At 40.9% G+C, this 21,427-nt stretch overlaps 1 protein-coding gene across 4 annotated transcripts in view; it reads right to left on the reverse strand.

Annotated features, from left to right (window-relative positions):
- Nucleotides 1-3,883: 3,883 nt before the first annotated feature.
- The window catches only part of cald1a (caldesmon 1a), a 64,652-nt gene continuing 47,108 nt past the window's right edge, over nucleotides 3,884-21,427 (reverse strand). For 3 of the 4 annotated variants that reach the window (XM_063501042.1, XM_063501040.1, XM_063501041.1), the window contains 9 exons: nucleotides 20,737-21,004; nucleotides 18,559-18,696; nucleotides 13,603-13,646; nucleotides 13,313-13,388; nucleotides 11,619-11,759; nucleotides 11,347-11,442; nucleotides 9,822-9,890; nucleotides 8,264-8,300; nucleotides 3,884-5,479 (listed from right to left, as the gene is read on the reverse strand). In XM_063501042.1, the coding sequence (XP_063357112.1) occupies nucleotides 5,466-5,479; nucleotides 8,264-8,300; nucleotides 9,822-9,890; nucleotides 11,347-11,442; nucleotides 11,619-11,759; nucleotides 13,313-13,388; nucleotides 13,603-13,646; nucleotides 18,559-18,696; nucleotides 20,737-21,004 (883 nt within the window). In that variant the 3' untranslated portion in view covers nucleotides 3,884-5,465. Of the gene's footprint in view, nucleotides 5,480-8,263; nucleotides 8,301-9,458; nucleotides 9,511-9,821; nucleotides 9,891-11,346; nucleotides 11,443-11,618; nucleotides 11,760-13,312; nucleotides 13,389-13,602; nucleotides 13,647-18,558; nucleotides 18,697-20,736; nucleotides 21,005-21,427 lie in introns of all 4 variants that reach the window. The other variant, XR_010096797.1, reaches the window with a different exon arrangement.

Genomic DNA, 21,427 nt, shown 5'->3' on the forward strand with positions numbered 1-21,427 from the left:
TGAAGCAATCATTTTCTGTATGACTTTATCAGTCATTGAGAATTTTTTTTTACAAACACCTTGAATCTTTTCTTTTTCAGCCATTCTGTTGTAGATTTGCTGCTGTGCTTGGAATAATTCTGTCATATGACCTAATTTTGGCCAAGCTTCAGCTGTTGGTCAGATGACCTCAGATTTGACTCTAGAATATTTTGGTATACAGAGGAGTTCATTGTTATTATCTCAGTGACCGCAAAGAGCCCATGTCTTGTGGCTACAAAACTGGTCCAAATCATCACCCCTCCACCAAGGTGCTTGACAGTTGGTATAAAATGCCTTTGCTGATATGCTGTGTTTGGTTTTCACCAAACACAGCATGCACCTTTGGAAACGTAAGGCCAGTAAGGTGACCTTTCATATTTAAATTCTTTAAAAACTGATCATTAAATTGCCTCTTTTATTGTGTTACATCAAAGTTTTGAAGTATTTAATGTATTATGGCATTTTCATGGAAGCAGTAAGCAGTAAGGATGAACATAATTTTTCACAGAACTGTATCCAGCCCCTGAAAAAGTTCTTATTCACAACTTTATATATAATCAGATCATAGGTCAAGACATCTCAAGCCCCTCTCTTTTAATTTTTCATCGTTTCTTTCACAGGAATAAGATATAGTTTTGTAAATACCTCCCTCTGTAAAAACACAACCTTTATTTTGATAAAGAGCACAAACAAATGTATTTCTGATGTCTTTATCTGTTTCTCGTGGAGGTCCTTCATGAAAGTAATCATTGGTGTATCCCTTTGAAATCAGAGAAAAGTACCTAACATTAAGAAAATGAAATCGTACATAGAGTAATATTCACATCCAGAAGAACACGGTCGATCCAGCTTCTGTAACAACACCATCAAAATGTCTGGAGTCAAGGTCATGCTGCTCAGAGGAAGGGGTTCAATAAGGTTCTTTATATGTAACAGTTACATGTCGGAAATATGGTTGCGCAGAGCACCTCCTGGGGCCGTGTTTTTTTTCCACATGCTTATAAATCACCGAACCGTAAACGCCAATGTCAGTGGGTCAGAACAGAAGGACCGAGGGTGAGGGTCTATTTATAAGAATAACAGAGCAAGCTTTTGAACAGGTGTTGAACAGCTCCTCCAGACAATGGGCTTGGCTCACCTCGCGCATACTCACAGTAAATCAATGAGCTGTGACTCGGGCTATTTTTGCCATTGCAGTTTGGTCAGCTGATTGTTTGGGGAAACATTTTCACAATACCTCTGGGGAGACTCTCTTGCTTTTTAAAGTCATATTTGGTAACAGATATTTGTTCTCATGCACACGTTGAATGGATGATGAAATAAAATTAGCTCCCCAGTTCCACCCTCGCTCCCACTGCCTGGCTGCCGTCCTGACCAGCTGCACATTCGATCTCTGCACGCCATATTTACATCTTCTGTATATGGTTACTGCCCCAAATGCATGCTTCTGTTTAAATTCTGCTACATATGTGCTCAAATTCACACATCGCGGCGCCTGTGGAGGCCCCAGTGTGGTTACTTGTGGCACTAAACTCGGCAGCTGACGTCAAAGGGCCAATGTAAAGGAAGAAAAAGTGAGCGAGACCAAGAAAGGTAGAGAAAGCTGAAATGAAAGAAGGCCATCTGGTTGAAGAATAACACTAACTGGAAACCCAGAAAGAACTCACAATGTATGAGAGCTGTCATGGCCGGGTATTAAATGTGTATTTGCTTTAATGAATGTGGTCAGTCCCCATCTGGCTGAAACTGTGGAACAACAGAGAGTCTGACAGCGGCAAGAATGTTGCGGGTGCTGGTTTCAGCATTAGGCAGCATTAAGTCAAAGCCCAAAGCATGCAACCAACTCCACAGTCTCAGGGGCGAGCTTAGCACCTTCCACAGCATGATATACACAGTTTGGATCAGAATACAGAAAAAAAGAAGAAGAAGTCATCATAAAAATGCCCAAGCCAGTTTGATCCATTACATCTCACTACGTATGAGTAACAGGTAATCGTTTGATCATGCTGATGGGTTTTACGTATCTAACTCAGGAGCGCTTTAATTGCAATTATTGGCCTTTTTGACGTCATGCACCCTGAGATGGTGGCCATGCTCAACTCTTACCTCCTATATATTCCTTGAAGAAAAAATGGGATTAGCCACAAGTACTGGTCTTATTCTTCAGCTGCCAGACAAAGACAAGTTCAATCATCCGCCTCCCAACCCACAGTGCACACTTAATACAGCCCTGTTTGTCATGTGACCACATATCTTTTCTATGACTGGTCAGGATGGTCAGTTCTATTGTTGGAGGCAGACAGATGAGTTATACCTGGACAGACATGCTGCCTTTGAGTGCTCACCGTAATCCGTAATCCGCTACACATGAAGAGAGAAATTGGAAATGCTTTTCACTTTAGAGTCATTTTAAAGAGGGCTGTCAGAACGTCATGGTTTTTGTTCCTTTAGAGAAATGACACCACAAAGCTGTGCTCTGCTGGAGTGGAAGTACAATTACCTTCGAACTTGTACCTTCAGTTACATCTCAGCCAAATAATTTCATACACATCATTCATTTAAGAGCACGATAATTCACTATTATTCAATATTTCTGAAGAAAATGACTGAAATGACGTTTTATTTTGGACACCAGACCTAATATCTTCCAATATTCAACTTTTAGTTATACAATGCAGAAGAACCATGAAGCAGCATGTTGGAAACATGTTTTTGCGATTTTGACCACCGTCAAACTCATTATATTCAACTTTTTCCAAGATTGCCTATTATATATTAATTTTAAGGACAGAATTTCTAGGCATAGCCAGGTGGAGGTGTGTTTCCACTTTGGTGGAGGCCTTATCCAGTGAGCGGCAGTTCTGCTGTAGAAAATGCCTTGAGCAGATAGAGGAGATGAGAGGAGAATGACCAGACTTCCCCCAGCTGCTGGGAATTTGGCATAAATAACACAAATCCATGGACCTTTTATTAATACCCTTTCTGAAAGCAAAACAAGGTCTAACCTAGCAAGTTACTAGATCAGGGGTGGGGCAACTCCAGGCCTGGAGGGCCGGTGTCCTGCAGGTTTTAGATGTGTCCTTGATCCAACACAGCTGATTCAAATGGCTAAATTACCTCCTCAACATGTCTTGTAATTCTCCAGAGGCCTGGTAATGAACTAATCATCTGATTCAGGTTTATTGACCCAGGGTGATATCTAAAACCTGCAGGACACCAGCCCTTGAGGCCTGGAGTTGCCCACCCCTGTACCAGATCAATCCTTTTGTAGCAAGTACTAGCAAAGCATGGATCCATCCAGTGGTGGTGGTGTAATGGTGTGAGGGTATTTTCTTGGGCTGTTTCGTACCAATTTAATTCAATTACATTTTATTAATGTAGTGCCAAATCACAACAGTTGAGGCTGTTTATATTATAAAGACCCTAAAATAATAGAGATAAAAACCCCAAGAATCAGATTACCTCCTGTGAGGAAGTACTTGACAAGAGTGGGGAGGCAGAAATTATATTATATATGGTTATAACACCAGATATTGTTCCTGACCATGTCTGTGCCTTTATGACCAATTTAGTATCAATTCTCTAATGGCTGCTTCCAGCAGGACATTGCACCATGTCACAAAGCTCACATTGTCTCAAACTGGTTTCTTGAACATAATAATGAGTTCACTGTACTCAAATGGCCTCCACTGTCTTCAGTTCTCAACCCAGTGGAGCACCATCAGGATGTGGTGGAACGAGAGATTCAGAATACAAGAAACGAAGGCAGTTGTGAAGGCAAACGGCAGTCCAGCCTGGTACTACTATAGAGAAGCATCTGGTGAGTGTATTAAGTGAAGTTGTGAAAGGAAACTCAACAATGTGGAATACCTCAATGTATTTATTGCTGTTGTTGAGTCAAGGTTACAATGTTCAACACATTCCGCCGCTTGGAAACTGCCTGCTTGTATGACATTTGGAGAGAGACTACAGATAGTGTATTCTGCATAGGCTTAGCGCTACACAAGAAACAAGTGTCTGGTTAAACATGGAAATTTAAAAAATGGACACAAGGCTGTAGAAAACAAAACACAACATTATGAAACCATTACATTAAAAAAAATACAAAAAAGTCACATTTTATCATGCTTAAAAATATTTTGGTCCAGCTCCCCTGCTCTTTTCAGGAGCCATGGAATGTGATTGTCAGATTGTTGAGCAGTAACATCGATCAATTTAATGCCCTGACAAACAGTTCATATTCTTATAAGCTTGTGCTGCGCGAAAACGTGAAAAATCACAAGTCAAAATCATGCTGAGCTGCTAGGAGGCTTTAAAGTACTGTACCTCGGCTGTCCTAAATGCTGTCATTGCAATCATAAGGCCAGAAGTTTTATATAGTGGTAAATATCCTTGTTACTATGACCTTGCTATATGTTTAGGCACCCTGATTTTACTTTGTATGCCCTCAATATGTCAAGTATTGCTGAGCATAAGAGTGTGCATAGAGGCAAAAAAGAAGTTAAAGGCAGATTAAAAAAAACATGTCCTACATTATAAAACTTTAAGGCAGCAAAGGCACCACGTGCAACTGCTTTTAAGAGGAATGTCTGAAGATGTTTTAAAGTGTTCAAAAGCTAGAAAGAACTAAAAAACAACAAAACATTAAAACATAAATTAAAAAAAAGAAATGACATGAAAGGACAATAAATGTCAAAATGGCCTTCTGAATATCCAACACTCCTGTAACCTTCAAAATTAACTGCCTGTTGGTGAATGAATAAAAAAAAGAAGAAGCAAAAAATACCTTTTGTTATGAGTATACAGATGTTATATATGATACAGTATGATAGGTCATAGTCAAAACATCACATGTGCTAGCATATATTACTCAGACCATTGCTGCACTATTGGTAAGACAATAAAAGTGAAATCAGCTAAACTCTAGAAGTGCTTATATTTCTATCCTGAACAGGTGAACGTTGAATAATATAGCATTGTGTGAAGCTTTTGCTTTAAATATAAATAAAAAAAGAGAGAGATGGAAAATATTCTGAGGGAGAGAAGTGATATCGCCCATCTCTTTGGAATGTGGAAACTTTTGAACTCATCCACTCAGCACGGAGTACGAGACATAAATCTTAATTCTATTAGTTTTATTGTCTTCCTGGCAGGATTTTATAAAGTAATTAGTAATTTTAAATGTCCAAATTTCACAGCATTTTGTTGTTATCATACTTTTTTTTTTTTTTAGAAAGCAGAAATTATTGTGCAAAGGGACTATACGTGGTAAGCCTATAACAATATGCTGATGCTTTTTCGGTACGGTGCTCAGACAGTGTCTGTCCTGTCCCTGCGTGCTCTTGGGGGTCCCTCCTGGGGGTGTGGTATTTGGTTCTTAAGGAAAAGTCAAAGAAGAGTCTTGGATTGTCGTGGTCCCCAGCTTTAGTGGCTCCTTCAAGACATTAGTGTCCCATACCTATCGAAAGACACAAAAACGAGTACATCAGTGGCCCGACTCCAAGTCCATATACCCACACAGGTCTGTGTTAAACCAAGAAGTGAGGTGTTTAAATTTGGCTCCGCAGAAGTCTGAGTTTATTGGACTTGTTTCAGCTTCAAAATAAGGAGTCAAAATAGTTTTGCTAATTTTCCATATGGTACTGTGGAAAAGTCTTGAGTCACCACTCGTCTTTATATTTTGATTACAAGGAGCAAGACTTTGGTGAAATATTGTTGGTTTTGAGCAGTAGTTCTTCAAGTTTCCTGAAGGTCTTTTATATTTTTTAAAAGACCACCCCTTGTAACAGAGAAATTTATCTTTTTGTTTGTTAAGCTACCTAACGCTGACCTATGAATCATTTAAGTAAAAAAAAAAAAAAGGCACTGAGCTAAATGGAGTAACAGACAGCTTAGCAAAGAACCAATTTTAAAGAGTAAGTCGTGCCCTTAAGAAACAGGAAACAATGCAAGCAAAGACCTGATGCAGGATCTGAAAGATGGCCTTTCAATCAATCCATCTATTGATCACTAATATCAGAAATGCTCCCAGTGGAAGGAAGTCATGTCAAGTCATGACACAGAGGTACTTCAAGTTACATGAGAACTGGTCTCAAAATCAGTGGCAAGTGAACTTATGGAGTGATGATTACAAATTATATTTTTGATTCAAGTCGTCATCAAAATATATATGAACAGCAGTGAGTACACACCCATCTGTAATGATTTGGGGCTGCATTTCAGCCAGTGGTGTTGGGGTCTTGTCAAAATTTAGGGAATTATGAATGCAGCAAAATAACATCCATCATGCAAAAGAACGAGAAAAGTGACTGATTGGCAAGAACTTCTTTTTTCACTGTGATAACGATGCCAAACACACTCTCAGTCCAGTACAAACATATCGGGACAGAAAAACACGCACCAGAAAACTATCAGTCATGGATTGGCCTCCCCAGAGCCCAGATCTCAACATTATTGACACAATGTGGGATTGTCCTGACAGAAAACGATGCAAAAGGCAGTAAACATCCACAGAAGAGCTTTGAATGTCCCCTCAAGAAGCCTGGAGAATTACTCCTTAAGACTACTTAAAGAGATGACAAAAACCAAGAGTACAGATTGTGTTGAAGAATAATGGTGACTTTCAAACTCATGAGGATTGTATACGATCTGTTTTTGCCTTATATACTGTACTTCAATGTTTCAATAAAACACTGCACCTATTTTCCATTTTTCTATCAAAATATAAAGAAATGAGGAGTGGCTTGAGATTTTTGCATAGTATTGTATTTCTAGGAACAGGATTGTTATTGTACCAATTTTTCAATTCAACTTTTCATTTAACACCATCATCAGGTCAAAACGTTCAGTTTCTCCAGTTAACCACCAAATTATATTGCAGATGTTTTTTTTCTCTCAGCCCAGCAATCATGCTAACAGGTTTACTGACACTACTGTTTGGCTCAAAGCGTTGTTGTTTTTAAGCACTTAGTAAGTACTTATTTTTGTTCCCTGTTTCATAGTTCAATCCAACATCTAAAACAATTTATAATAATATTAACAGAGGTCCTAATGCCATTCAAGACCCTTGGTTGCTTCTGATTTATTAAAAAGTCGAATAAAAGCAATTCTTTGTGAATATTTCTGCATTGTTGAAGGACAGCAGATAAGTTGTGCACCCTGATTCATAAACTGCTACACTCAGTAAGCATTGAATTCTACCTATTTTCAAGTGTCTACATAATTTTGGAAACTCTCCAAGCATGTGGAGAGCGGGTGGGCTGTAAACTTCCACGCTGTCCACTCTGGTGTCAGATGTCTGTACGGTGTGACAGCCAACTCCTAGTAAGAAATAAAAAAGAAAAAGAAAAAAAAGAAGAAACAAATCCTTTCTCATCCTCTGAGTCAGACTGCTATGGTGTGCTAATCTCGAACATACCAGTTATTAATGTGACAAACCGGCTTGGCAGGAATGCTGCTTGTAACGCTGCCCGGGTCTAAGCAACAGACGTGGACGTGTGCAAGAGTGGAAAAGCTGAAAGGTCTGAGTGGTGTCAAGAAGGCTGCTGAGAGCATTCATAAAGGTGAAATTGGTTATGTGTGCGTGTGTGTGTGCGCTCTGAACAAACACCGCATTACGCTGACATGTGTGGAATCTCTCAAGGCCAAAAGCTCTCTTCTGCCTGAGGAGGAGGAGGAGGAGGCTGTGCTCGGATCTGATTTTAAAATAGCAAACAATGTATGGGTAAGTGGCATCCTAAAGCAGCGTCGGAGCCAAACGAAAGGCCAAACCGCAAACCGAAATACTGCACGGCTGCCTGTGGGAGGACCAGTTATGCGCTTTGGAACACACGGTGTTGTGTAAGTCAAAGCGCAGGTGAGGTCATGCCTCTAATCCCGACAAAAATTAAAATGCTTAAGTGCTTAGACATGTGTCCAAACAAACACAAGTGGAAAAGTTTGCTGCTGGGGGAGTCAAGCGAACACGTGAATTTCTGTCGCTCCTCGCTTGTTACAAGAAGCTCCTGCCTGTACACAATGAGATAATCGATGTCCTTGTCCTTTAGTCGATTGTCTAACTTCATTTCCACATTTCCACCTCAACTAAAGGATTAAGTGTGTACCCCTGTGGATTGAGGAAATCCCCCAGTCTTTTCAATTACACAAATGAAGAAAGCAGACAAAGTGGCCCAGCTCAGAATGAGCCAGTGAAGTTGAACTCTTCAGAGCGGCCGCATGCATGCCTGTGTGTCAAAAAACTCACCATTAGCAACTGATTTGGTCTCCCCTCTGCCTGCCACCTGGAAAACATGAAGACAAGAAGTTAATGAGCCAGCAAAGATGCAGAAACACTTCCACTTGCACCTCGCCCACGGATTCTTGCGCCTATCCCACCCGCTTCTTCTGTCTTCCCTGACGTCACAGCATAGCACACTACCTAATGACAACTCTCTAACCACCACTTTTCCTGTACAGGGCCATTTTTTTTTTTTACATCAGCACAGACCACCGCCTGGTGTCCTCCAGCCCCACTACTCACTTGCAGACCACAGCCTCTGGCCTGCGCTGTAGCTACTGCCTGTGGCAACACAAGGCTGCCAGATAAGAAGGAAAGGAGAGTTTATAGAAAAATGAGTGGTTATGGTGGATATCCAGCCTTTTTTTCCCACTTCTGCTAAGCAGAGTTTAAATTTACACACAGACATTCGATAAAACAGATCATTCCCATCAGCTTTTAGTCAAACGTGTTTGAAAATCAGAGGCGATAACAGTGATTCACAGCGGTCGAGCTGCCGCTGCACACCCCAGTGAGGCGTCTCTCCTGTAAAGAATGCTGTAAACAGTTCCTCCATTAGGGCAATAAAAAGTAAAGTGAAGCTGAGCTGGCTCGAGAGCGGTGATTTGTGGCCGTCAGAAGGAGCAGCGGTGATGTGATGCAGCCATTTGTGAAAAGTTTAAAGCCTGCAGTTGGACAACGGGCACACTTTTTGTTTTTTTTTGTAAATTTACGATGTAAATTTGATGTAATCTTCTGGATTTTGTTTTTTGATTTTCTTTAATAACCCTATGGATGTTAATGGAGGCAACAGTGTAACCTTTCTTTAAACTGACTTTATTAAAGGCTTTGCTGATTAAGTCCACTTTGTGTGTGTTATTTTACAGCAATTGAAAAGATTTCTATTTCTTTCTTTTTGCAGAAAGTGGCTCAAAGTGACTGCTCGTCAAAATAAAAGCCTCTAAAAACACTGCGAGTCAAGGAGACACAAAAAGTGACGTACACGTTAGATCACAAATCTCTAACTTTGGACTGAAACTCAAAAATGTCCAACCACAGCCAAAAAAACAAAACAAAACACATACAAAAAAGTCAGTGCAAAGCAGTGTGGGCTCATTCAGTCATAAGCGCTTTGAAAAAAAAAAAAAGACACAAAAAACACATAGAATAGTTTCTCTTTTACCTCTCCAGGCTTATTCCAGATTTAACGGTGAGGTCAACTAGCTATCAGAGTTCTTTAAAAACAAAAAAACACATAAAAGTGATTGTTACTCTCAGTAATGCCACACAGGGTCGAAACATCATGAGATTAATCTAATATTTCTACTTCATCTCTTTAACAAAATGTTCTCTTTGATTGACAACGACAGGAAACTGGAGCAAAAAAAAATACATGGAGAGCCGTCCAAGACCGCAAACTGTTTTGGCGGAGTCAAAACTCCATTCTGGACTTCCTCCAGTATGTGGAGCACTCATCTGGATCTTTCCCTATACAAATCTCACTTCATGTTAAGCGAGTAAATGGGCTGATATTAATGACATCTACCTTGGCCGGAGAGGCACCTTTGTTTTCCCATAGACTCCTCTTGTTGGTGACGTCAACAGGCTTCAGGTCCTGTCAGGGGGAGAGTCAGAAAGCAAGCGCATTATCAGTGCATGCTCTGCATTTGGAGCTCTGATTGAATATGTTCATCGTGTGGCAGCAGTGGCGGTGTACCTGAGATGTAGGCAGGATGGAACGAGCACAGAGAATGACAGATGCGATCAAGCGGAGAGGGGTTTGTGTGGAGGAAAAAGCGCTCACACGATAAGCAATAGTCTGAGGCAATCCAAGTAAAACTCGAGAAAGACGTCTTAATGCTGTCATGCTGGACATAAAGTTATGTGCAGTGAAAGCTTCCCCTGCTCTGTTTTAACAATGTTAGCACACAGCATAATGCTCCAGCATGAATATTTGGATAAAGTCATAGCTTTAAATGTTTCTATACACTTGGGAAGGACAGGACAAAAAGCTCAATCTTTGTCTGCAAGCAAACACTGCAACGGGTTTAGCATCAAATGCTTGAAAATGATGCCACGTCTACACTGTCCACACGCACTATATCTGGAAATTACAGCTGCGAGAGCAGCAAGCTCACACACGTCATAATTCATTTTTATTTGAGGCCACCAGGTGGAGTCAGAGAGAGGATACAGCCTGCGTCCAACTGACCTGCTTCACTGCATCGTTTGAAAGTGATCATAAAACATGTCCTACACAGAACATAAGCAGCAGTAAATATGACACAGGCATAAAAAGACAGCGGGACTGAAGCAGGAGAGGGAATGCTGCACATTATTACTAGTCACTCTCACTGTTATGTGGAGGGTCCGCCACATTAAGAGCCGTTCCAAGCCAACTGGTCTAACGTGGGAGCAGCAGCGATGTCGGATAACTGCCCATACACCTGTTTTATTTCACAAGGATGGCCTCAGAGAACCTTCAACAGCACTTCACACTCCCAGTGAAATGGGAGGATGCAGAGGCCACAGTGGGATTTGGCCTTGGTTGACAGTTAAAGAAAAACCCACCAGCTGTCATTGGATTCTGGGTCAACTTGTTAAATCGTGACTGGTGTACAATTCAGTTCAATTTGATTTATATAACGTGAAGTCATAATAACAGTCACCTCAAGAGTCTGTAATAACAGAGAGAAAACCCCAACTATCAAAAGACCGCTTATGAGCAAGCACTTGGTGACAGTGGGAAGGAAAAACTCCTTTTTAACAGGAAGAAACCAGGCAGAACCAGGCTCATCAGGGGTGGGTCTCTGACAGAGGCCAGTGGCATCACTCTCTGCCAACCAAGCACCACCCACTTCAAAATAAGAGCCAAGAAAAACAAAATACAAAAAAGAAAAACAAAACAAACTTTGGCAGAAGAATGACTACTTGTGTTTTCCATGACAACTTTATGAGATTTAAAAGATGACCCTAACCCTAATGCAGGCCACTACCTTCATGTGCTCTGGTTCTGGATTTTGCTCTGAGGTGAGTGCTAAGTGTACTGTGCTCATACAGCGTTGACCTACCGCTGGCCTTCCTCCTGGTGTCTTGCTGCTCTCTGGGGTTTTATTCAGCCAGTCGTTGATGCGGCCCGCTACGCCTGTCTTTATCACAGCTGCTTCCTGTTTGGACAATGTCAAAGGTCAGTCAAGCCTGGTCATCACTGGCAGCGGGGCAGAGCAGGAAGGACCAGTGAACTGGGCTCTTTCCTGCCTGTCTGTCCTTCTCTCGCTCATACACACAGAACGTTTCAACAACTTTCTAACATCCTGCACCACCTTTACTTTTTTCTTTTTACCTTGAATGTGCTCCCGCCGCTTCCAGGCGAGCTGAACACGTTGCCTTTCTCCCACATGCTCTTGATGTTTCGTATGCTGTCGGTGACCATGGGCAGATCCACGGCTCCGGAGCGAGGGGATCGAGACTCCTTGTTCTCTCTCTGAGGAGACAGAAATCTGGGTTTTAAGCTGCGATAAAAGCTCAGGAAAAAAGCATAAATACCAACAACTCAATGCAACGTCTTTGTTATGTTTTGGCTAAGTTGGGGAGTCAAAGTAGAATGTTGTGCTCAGGAGTGGCACTTTTGGATTGATGATAATAATATTTCCAGAATGATAGCCAAAAAAAGGAGAATTTAAATGTTATATAATAGATGATAGAAAACAATGTAACAAAGTAAAATACAGTTTTTATTTATCTCTGTGTGTGACCTTGATCCTGTTATAGGCCAGTGCAGGCACATTTTAGTCAAGCAAATTAAAAATCTTACGGAATGAAATATTACTTTTTCTGCATAGTTGCTTTTTGACAAATATTGGATATTTGCACTAGAGATGCACAGATCAATCAGGGACTGGCATGTGCAACGTGCGTGGAGCTATGATGTTGTTTCGATTGCTTCAACATATCTATTTATGTACAGATAAATTATTGAGCCATAGCACAAACCACTGCTGTGCAATGATGTATTTTAACTTTGTGATGCTCAGAGTTTGTAAGATTTAGTCAAGTTAAAACTGAGGGTTATCTTCCAATTTACACATAGTATAAAAACTTCAGTGAGGGTTTGAGCTGTCACTTGAGAAAGCATCGTGCCAAAAGAAAAAGAAATCAGTTTAGACTTGAGAAAAACAATTGCTGATGCTCACAAAGCAAATGCTGGATATAAAAAGTTATTACAGTGTTTCCAAGTGTTATGGACTGGAGTGAGAAGTATCATCAAGAAATTCAAACAGAGCCACACAGAGCAAGGCTGGCAGAGGTAGGCAGTGAAAGATTTCAAAGACTCTGAAAAGAAAACTAGTAAGAAATGTGTCTAAAGACCCCAGGACAACTGCCAAGACACTAGAGACACAAGAGAATGACTTAACCAAGTTGGGAATTGTGATGTCAAAGAAGACAATCACTAGAACCTCGCACAGGGAATGGACTGTGAGTCTGTAGACCTTCAAACCAGACTGAAGTATCCTAAGGACAACCTCGAGAATGATTAGGTATACTAGAAGTCCGTCACCTGAGATGAAACTGGAGCTCTTTGGTTATAGAGATTCTGGTTATGTTTGGAGAAAGACGAGAGACGTGCACAACCCAAAGAACACCATCCCCACATTAAAAACACGGTGGTGGGAGTATTATGCTTTGGGGATGCTTCAGTGTGTCTGGAACTGGGAATCTTATCAAGGTGGAAGGACTGAAGAAACAACAACACAAAACATACATCACTCCTCCAGAAGACTAAAGTGAACATTACTGACTGGCCAGTTTAAGGCCCGGACTTGAATCCCATTCAAAAAATCTGTGCCAGAAGACCATCAAATCTGGAGGAGCTTGAGAGATTCGCCAAAGAAGAATGGGCTGGGATTGCACAGGAGACGTGCGTGAAACTTGTTGAAAATGACAAACAACTCCATCCATCCATCCATCCATCCATCCATCCATCCATCCATCCATCCATCCATCCATCCGTGTTTTCAAAGCTGATGCAGAGCTAACCTGAGCAGCTGAGGTGTACTGCTCCAGCCTGTTGTCTATCTTGGACACCACAGGACAATGAGACGCCTTCATTGTGCTGCTGGGCAGAAGCAAGAAATTAACATACAGTGCATGAAAAATCTAAATGCCCTGAAAATGATATACACATTACATACAGTTTGGGCTTTACGTCCTACACTACAGACACTCGGGTCTAGCTCTCGATTGTATTGTTCATATGCAGCAAAAACAGGATTGCTTAAAAAGCGTTGTTAGTAGAGGTCAACATGACTAAAAAAGATGACGCTTACCTTTTCTGTGCTGACTTGTTTAGAAACTCGGCTCTCTCCTCAATCTGTAAAGAAAGGTTAGAAAGGCTGTGAGTTATAAATATTGCATCAGAACTGCTCCGCTGCATGCAGTACATCTCTACCACACTTCAGATATTTATTACAGCATGCCTGCTGCTGATTCAAGTGCATCAATCCCTTTATTACCGTTAATATGAACTCATTTCTGACTTCAACATGCAGACACGCCTAGTTCTAAACAGTCACTAAGCTTTGATGATTAATAACATAAAGGGGATCTGTTAACCTTGTGTGCAGCTTCAGATTTTGGTTTTCTGGACTCCACCAAAGACATAGTTCATAATAATCCTCATTTTTTTTAAACTGAGGCCTGCTGTGACACCTAAGGCCATCTCAGCTCGCTTTCCCTCCACTTCAAGCTGACTTCCTTTTGCCTTCCCCTGCAAACAGATAATTTGAACAGAAGGTGGGTGGAGCTGCTATGCTTGCAGCCAGAGCTGTGTGCCTGAGATGATCATATTATAGATATCTGTTCTCATTGACAGCTTACAGATCCAAGAATAAAGCAGTCTGAGCCCTGAGCTTCTGCCATACAGGGGTTACTTCTGCTCAATATTTTAAACTTTGACCATGTTTATGAACATCCATCATCGTAAGAGTATATACCGCAGACAAGAAATAGGTCCCCTTCATGCACTTAACTTTATTTCCCACAATCTCTTTGCAGGGTGTGTTTTTAAATAGTAAATATCTCATTATTATTTTCCTTCATACGTAATATAATTTGGCTTCACTTGAGCAGCACCAAGACACTGTTCCCTCTATGTGCAAAATGCTCTGAAAGACATGCACACACACGCACACACAGTCAGAAACTGACCCCCACCCCACAGCAAACGCTTTGCTCTCTCTGCCTTTAGTCTGTGGGAATCTCTGAGGATTGTTTATGATCAACGGCACAAAAGGCTAAAAGAGAGGGCAGCACATGCGTTCCTTAGATGCACACATACACACACAAAAACACAAAACCCTATAATAGGGACAAAAGAAGAAACAGCAGAAAAAAAGGCCCTCTTCCCCTCTCTTTATGAAGAAGGCCATTGCACTCGACTGCTACCGAATGTGGGAGTTCCCAAAAATACTCCCTGACAGGAAATTCCCCATTCTCAGACGCATTTTAAAGAGCCGTAGCCATCCGAATGCAGTTACAGTAATCCTGTTAACCCTAATCGCTTTCCTGCATATCCCTGCTGCCCGTCCTTCATCTCGTCCCTCTGTCCTTTTCTGCCACAGAACACTGAGCTTTATCTACAATACAGAGCAGGGTTATGCTGGTTTACTGCTGATAACATGAAGGCGAGCTCTCGGGACTGAGAGTTCCACTGGGAGCTGATTCCTGATAGTAAGACAGTCTTTTTTTTTACATTTTAGTGTAACAGGAGCCACCAAATGGCAGCTGTCAAACAAAAAGCACCTAATAGCAAAAAGAAATGAGGGGAGTAAAGTGTGTGTCCTCAATGGCATGCGTATCATTTTGATATATGAAATAGCCTTTGGACAGGTTCAACAAAAACCAAAGGGGCATGAAATTCACTCTGCACATAAATCAAGCAAGAATATGCTCCAATTCATGTGAGCCAATATAGAGAAAAACAGATCTGTTGTTGTCTGTTGTCTTTATGTAGCAAAAGGTATTTCAGCATGAAATAGATTAGAGTTGCTTTTCATGCTCTATCTTCTTCACAGTTATGGGATTATTACGCCCGTATTTTGTGCTTCTATAATAAAAAAAGGTTAAAACTTAAACTTCTGTGGTTTTATGTTCCTTTATAGTCAGGGATAGTGGAGACAGTCCAGGGATTTAGTGCTTATATGGTATATACCCGACCTACTGGACTTTTGGGTTGTCCATTTTCTTAAATTAACAATGAGTTACTTAGTTTTTTGTGAAATGCATCAGCTACCTCCCAAGCATATGAGGCTTCTGAGTTTAAATTTAGCCCCCATTTAAGTACCAAAAATCGCTGAATCGCTGCTTGTTAAAATGACCCCTATATTATAACCTGCTTACAATCCAAAGACATTTTCACATTCATGAAAGATCTGCTTGCTATCAAACTCATCTTAATAAAAACTACACACAAACAAGCCATTTTCAGTTTTGAGCGACAGGTAGATGCCGTTTTGTCTTTATTGATATCCTTTTGTACTAACCGCATTAAGGAACTAGCTTTTCAGCTACTTACGAGACAGTGAGTACCTTTTGTTTTAAGCGTGTTTCCTGCTAGCAAAACTTAGCTAGCTAGTCAGTACTATTCAGATTTTTTGCAATAACTGAATAACTGAAACGAAATTCATATAGAATAGAATAGAATAGAATAGAATAATCCTTTAATTGTCCCACAAGGGGAAATTTGGTTGTAACAGCAGCAAAAAGACACATATACAAACAAACAGTACACAGGACACAGAACAGAAACATACACAATTTTTCTTAAATAGTTATTATTGGATATATATTATTGGATATATCGGATATTACAATCACTAAACATCGAAATACGTGGCATTAAATAAATGCTAAAGACGCTATGTGTCTGCAAATGTTTGTTAAGGGAACATTCATATTAGCTATACGATTTTAATTTAATTTATGGAGTTTCCAGACCCCTCGTTTTTTGGATTATTTCATCTGTTGCGGAAACACACAAATTAACTCAAAGCAAAACACAGCACCATAACTGTTCATATGTTCCGTGTACGTGAAGAACGCAACAGATAGATATGCACTCAAACAAACACAGTCACGAAGAAGCACTTGTACGTACGGTGAACATGACGACAAAGTAAAGCTTTGTCTGTGAAGGGAGTGAAGGGGGCATGAGAATTACTGTTTACAAAGTGACCACAATTAAAAGAAGTGCCTGGGTCTAGTACAATCAGAGCTCACATACCATTAGAGCCAAACCTCTAGTCTAGAGTCTCACTGGGATGGGCCAGATGGATATTACAGCTAACTGTCACTAATTAGATTTTCTCCACTGGCTAAAAAATCCCCCTAGATTTTGTGTGCGTGGGAGTTGGCTTTTGGCAAAACTGAAAACATTTATTCACATTTGAGTTGATTAAACGTTCCTTTGCAGTGACAAACATTTATCTTTAGATAAGGCGGTGGGGAGGGTTGGGGGGAAACTTTTCTTCGTGCATTTCTCGAGAAAGGTTTAGATTTAGACAGTTTTAAAAAAACAAGTTACAGTTTGATTATTGCATATCTCTCTCTGGTTTTATGAAATCCACTCCTTTATCTCAGTTAGGTAACACTTGTGCAGATGCCAGTCACCTGGCGGTTAATCTCTCCAAATATTTGAATGTTCAGAGTAGGCTTTGCTGCACTGAAGGATAGATGGCGTTTGCAGGTTTGCAGGAAAGCTTTTATGGAGTTCTGCTGACGACTGCAAAGGAACCAGTGCAAAGTGCAGTTTAGTACAGCACGCAAATGCTATAAAGTTGTTTTAAGCCTTAAACTTATTTAAGTGTTCAACCCCTGTTCACTACACTACATTGTCAAATAGCTTTGGACGCAAATGCTGGTTTGATTGTTAGCTTTGATGCCACTTGCAATGTAGTAAAATATCAGTGGTTGCCCAGTGAATTAATTTTTGACTCAATTCTGACTCAACCTGACTGCAATCACTTTAAGACAAAATGGTGAAGGTTTGCAAATAATTGCCATCTATTTTATAAATGGAGGCAGGCAGCCAGCATGTTGAAATAAATTTGAGCCAGTTTTTACTGATGAGCACAACTCGTCTGTGACATGTCTCTTTGCAATACTCTGCTCGACTGGTTGCTAACTGGTTGTGAATCACATGTAACTGGCAACTTAACCCCACTGAATCACAAACTAATAGCAGACTGATTGCAGACTGATAGGAGAATGACTATGTCTTATTGGCTTTTGATCAGTAAAGTTTCTTAGAAGACGACAGCTGACTGAGTGGTTGTTGACCTGGTCCCTGTCTTTAAAGCAGCCATTTTAAAGGCAGCAGAATCACAAGTTGATTTTTCATGGTCGCAACAATTTAGCCTGATAGTTTTAGATGAACTGCGTGCTTTTACTCACTTGTCCAATTCAAAAACACAAGCACAAATATGTAGTTAATAGTTTGATTGTCTGCTTAACCAAAGCTACAAGTGTTAGCGTGGTCATTATAGTGTGTTCACACATGGTGTGGGGGCCTTTCAGGGATGTGAAGATTAGCTTAGCATTACAACACTTAATTTTCCAAACATTTTTGAACGTTTTATTTGAGTTAAGGATGAAAAATATACAGTTTAAAACGAATTTACCTTGAATGATTAGAGTTTACATCATCATACTTCAACAAACTATTAAGTGCTTCACTGCATTTCAGCTTATCCTTACAGGTCAACAATAAATCATGTATTCAGCCATTAAGTGCAAATGTTTTAGTCCCATTTTAAGATGCTGATTTTAAAACAGCTCATATGGATTTAACCCATTTAAAAAAAAACCTGCAGTATCCAAGAAGACGTAAGCATGACTACTGTGAGCAATACATTGCACAAAAATGTCAGTTTTAGGAAAAATTACAGAAATTAAAACTCAATTGCAAATTTATGTTTTTTTTTTAAATTTGAAGGTTCAGTTAACTATCCAGCTAAAAAAAATCTGGCAAAAATTTCATGGTTCAGGCTTTACTGGAATAAAAGTCAGTCAGGAACCGCATTTTCATACAACAAACAGAGTTCATCTCTGCCTAATCGGCTTGTTAGCCCCCGCTGAAAAAATCTGCCAGTGACATATGCCTGTTCAGGCCGCCGAATGATCTTTGTATTTTGATTTCTATTGCTGCTTCTATTTCTATCCTAACCCATATGCGCAGTACCAGAATGGAAAACCTGAGGTGAGAAGTCAAAAATGGTTGGACTGACCTTCAGAGAGGATCCTCGCGGGCTGAGACACTTAAACGGTTTGCCCTCTCCATCCATAGTGTCATCCACCTTCTGTCTCTTCTCAGCCGCCTCTGCTCTCCTCCTTTCGATCTCCTCTTTCATCTTCCTCTTCTCCTCCTGAGAAAGAGATGGCAGGCATTTCTGAGTGACTCTGACAGGGAACGCGTTGGTCAGTTTAATTACAGCAGTCCTGCCAGGTAATGGTAGCTTGTGTCTGCTAGCTGCTTGTATCGACTCTAACTAAATGGAAACGTACTTATGCTGCCACAGGCTATCACATGATAAAGAAAATGTCACTGGCAGTTGACAATCAAAAATGCAGCCGACCCAGACACTTTCTAACTGATTTACTTATTTTATCAAATGAAGCAGGTCAGTCTCGAATTCAATTACTCTGAGTAAATTCTTATTTACAGCCACCGGCTGCCTCGGGAGAAAAAAGGCATTTTGAAAAGCCTGATACAGCAGACTATCAAGAGTTTAAAAAAAAAGAAAGAAAAAAAGTATGAATCATTTGTACAGTATTCAGAAGAGGGCTGGTGCTTGGCAGTATATCAGCCCTCTCCGGCAGCCTTGTCTTGGTTAATTAGTCTCTCTGTATCTCTAGGCCATCTTTTAATTACAAACCAAAAGGCCTCATTAACATCACACAAGAGGAGAAGAACAGGGGCAGATAGCGAGAGATGGGCCGCCACGTTCGGAGCCAAGATCAACAAAGAAGACCAGTCAGGGTAATAGCGAGAATGTAGGGGCCTCGGCGCGAGCTGGCTGCGAGCGAAAATGAGCGACACGTTTCGGTACAGCGGGGGAACACGAAGGAAAGCAGAGGTTATCGCGTCTGTGATACGCAAGGACGAGGATGTTGTAAGAAGAGGAGACGGAGGAATGACATATGTGAGTTACAAGCCGGGACCCAAATAGGTTGAGTCATGATAACGGAGACGTATGGCGAGATAACGTCACAGCGGTGCAAGTGTGAGAGAGAGTGATGCATGGGTTTCTGCTCATACAGGTGCAAAGGGATGAATCAACATGGTGCAGAGCATGAGAAAATGTAAAAGACTGCAGTGACGGCTGTTGACTTCGTTCTCACTGGTGTCTGCATTTGAAATTTGATTGTTGCAACAGCTGTGTGGGCAGGCAATAAAAACCATTCAAGTCCATTCTTCTTTCGATTGTTTTGGGGTTTTTCGGTTTCGATTTTTCGCTGTTGGCCCAGTCAGAGGTTTAAGCACACACGGTGTGTTATTGTTGCAGAATGACTCATTTGTAAGAGATGTGCCATTCTAGAGACTTGCTATCCCCAACTACAGCCCCTCTTTTTTTTTTATTATAACAATAATGGGAACAGACACAACACTGTGTGTGCAGGAGCTTACAAATATCTCAGCAGGTGTTTCACCTGGACTCAACAAGATCCCAATTAGAAAGCAAGCTTCTTTTCTTGGGCTACAAAACTGAATAACTGCAATTTTTCCTGTAACTACGTAAACATATAGTACAGGGATGTGTAGCTTTTTCAAGCTTTTTCAAGTTTACAGATAAAGGGACAGCTTCATGGATATATCGGAGACTCCGATAAGCCATTTGCATAGAAATGTGGCTTAATCCAAAGTTGAAAGGGCAAAAAAACAAAACCAAAGAACAATATTAAAGAAGGAAAAGATGACTGAAAACCAGAATTGTGTGATAATTCAGTCATAATAGAGAGAAAACAGGACAGCAACCTCTTAGGGTCTAAGAACAGTTGGTGGTAGCCCAGAGATTGATTAGAATTTTTTTACATTTATCACAGTTAATTGCCCAATTATCACAAGAAGAGACTGATAGCCACTTATTGCTCTTATTGATGCACCAAATTCGCTTCGAAGACAACAACTGACTGCAGGTGGTCGGAGACCTGGTCCCTATCTTTGAAACATCCATTTTGAAGGCAACCAGTTCATAACTTCATTGCACATGCACAATAAGTTTGCTCATTCCAGTCTCCCTCCGATTGTAAGATGACACTCAGACTTGCGTCCATTGGCCACTTGCCTGAAGCTCAGACTTTTATAACATCATGATTTTTTTTTAAACAAAACATTTACATAGAGATGGGATAAAACAGAGTAAAAACAGCTTAAAAGTTAAGTAAAAGCAAAACAAAACATCCACCTCCTCTTTGGCTTTCCTTTCTGCCTCTTCCTGCTTCCTCTGCCTCTCCTCCTCCTCCAGCACCTTTCTCCTATCCTCCCTCTTCCTTTTCAGCTCCTCCAGCTCAGCTTCGGCCTCCTGCTGCTTCTGCCTCATCCTCTCAAACTCCTCGCTCTCCGCGTCATCGCGACGCCGCTTCAGCTCCTCCAGCTTGCGCTCCGCCTCCAGGCGGGCATCCTCGTCCGGGTCATCACCCGCAGAAGGCTCGGGGGAGCGCACGCTGCCGCGGCTGGGAAGGACACACAAAAACACGGGTCAGCACACGGGTCGGAACGGAAAGCTGGTTGCCTTTTGATCCAGGTATTCAAATGCACACCAGAAGAAGATGTTCCCTTCATGGAATTCACACAACAAACAAATGCAATCACGTTTGCAAAGATAAAGTTACAGGCGGTATCAAGTTCCGTTCCAGTGTTTCAACCTGAGAACTCACTGCAGGTGACCCGTGACAGAAAAACACGGCCACTCTGCCAGCTGAACAAAAACAACGTGTTTTTCTTGAAAGTCTGAATGAGATTTGCTTTTCAATTATGTTTCAGAAGCCTCGGGCTACATGTCTATACTTTCACACCAGCCTGTGCAATAAATGATAAATGTCAGCCTCATACATAACTTCCTGTCTGATAAAACAAATTTCCTTTAAAATGCAGTA

Source organism: Pelmatolapia mariae, linkage group LG17 (assembly GCF_036321145.2).
Source record: "Pelmatolapia mariae isolate MD_Pm_ZW linkage group LG17, Pm_UMD_F_2, whole genome shotgun sequence".
In the NCBI taxonomy this organism is placed as follows: domain Eukaryota; kingdom Metazoa; phylum Chordata; class Actinopteri; order Cichliformes; family Cichlidae; genus Pelmatolapia; species Pelmatolapia mariae.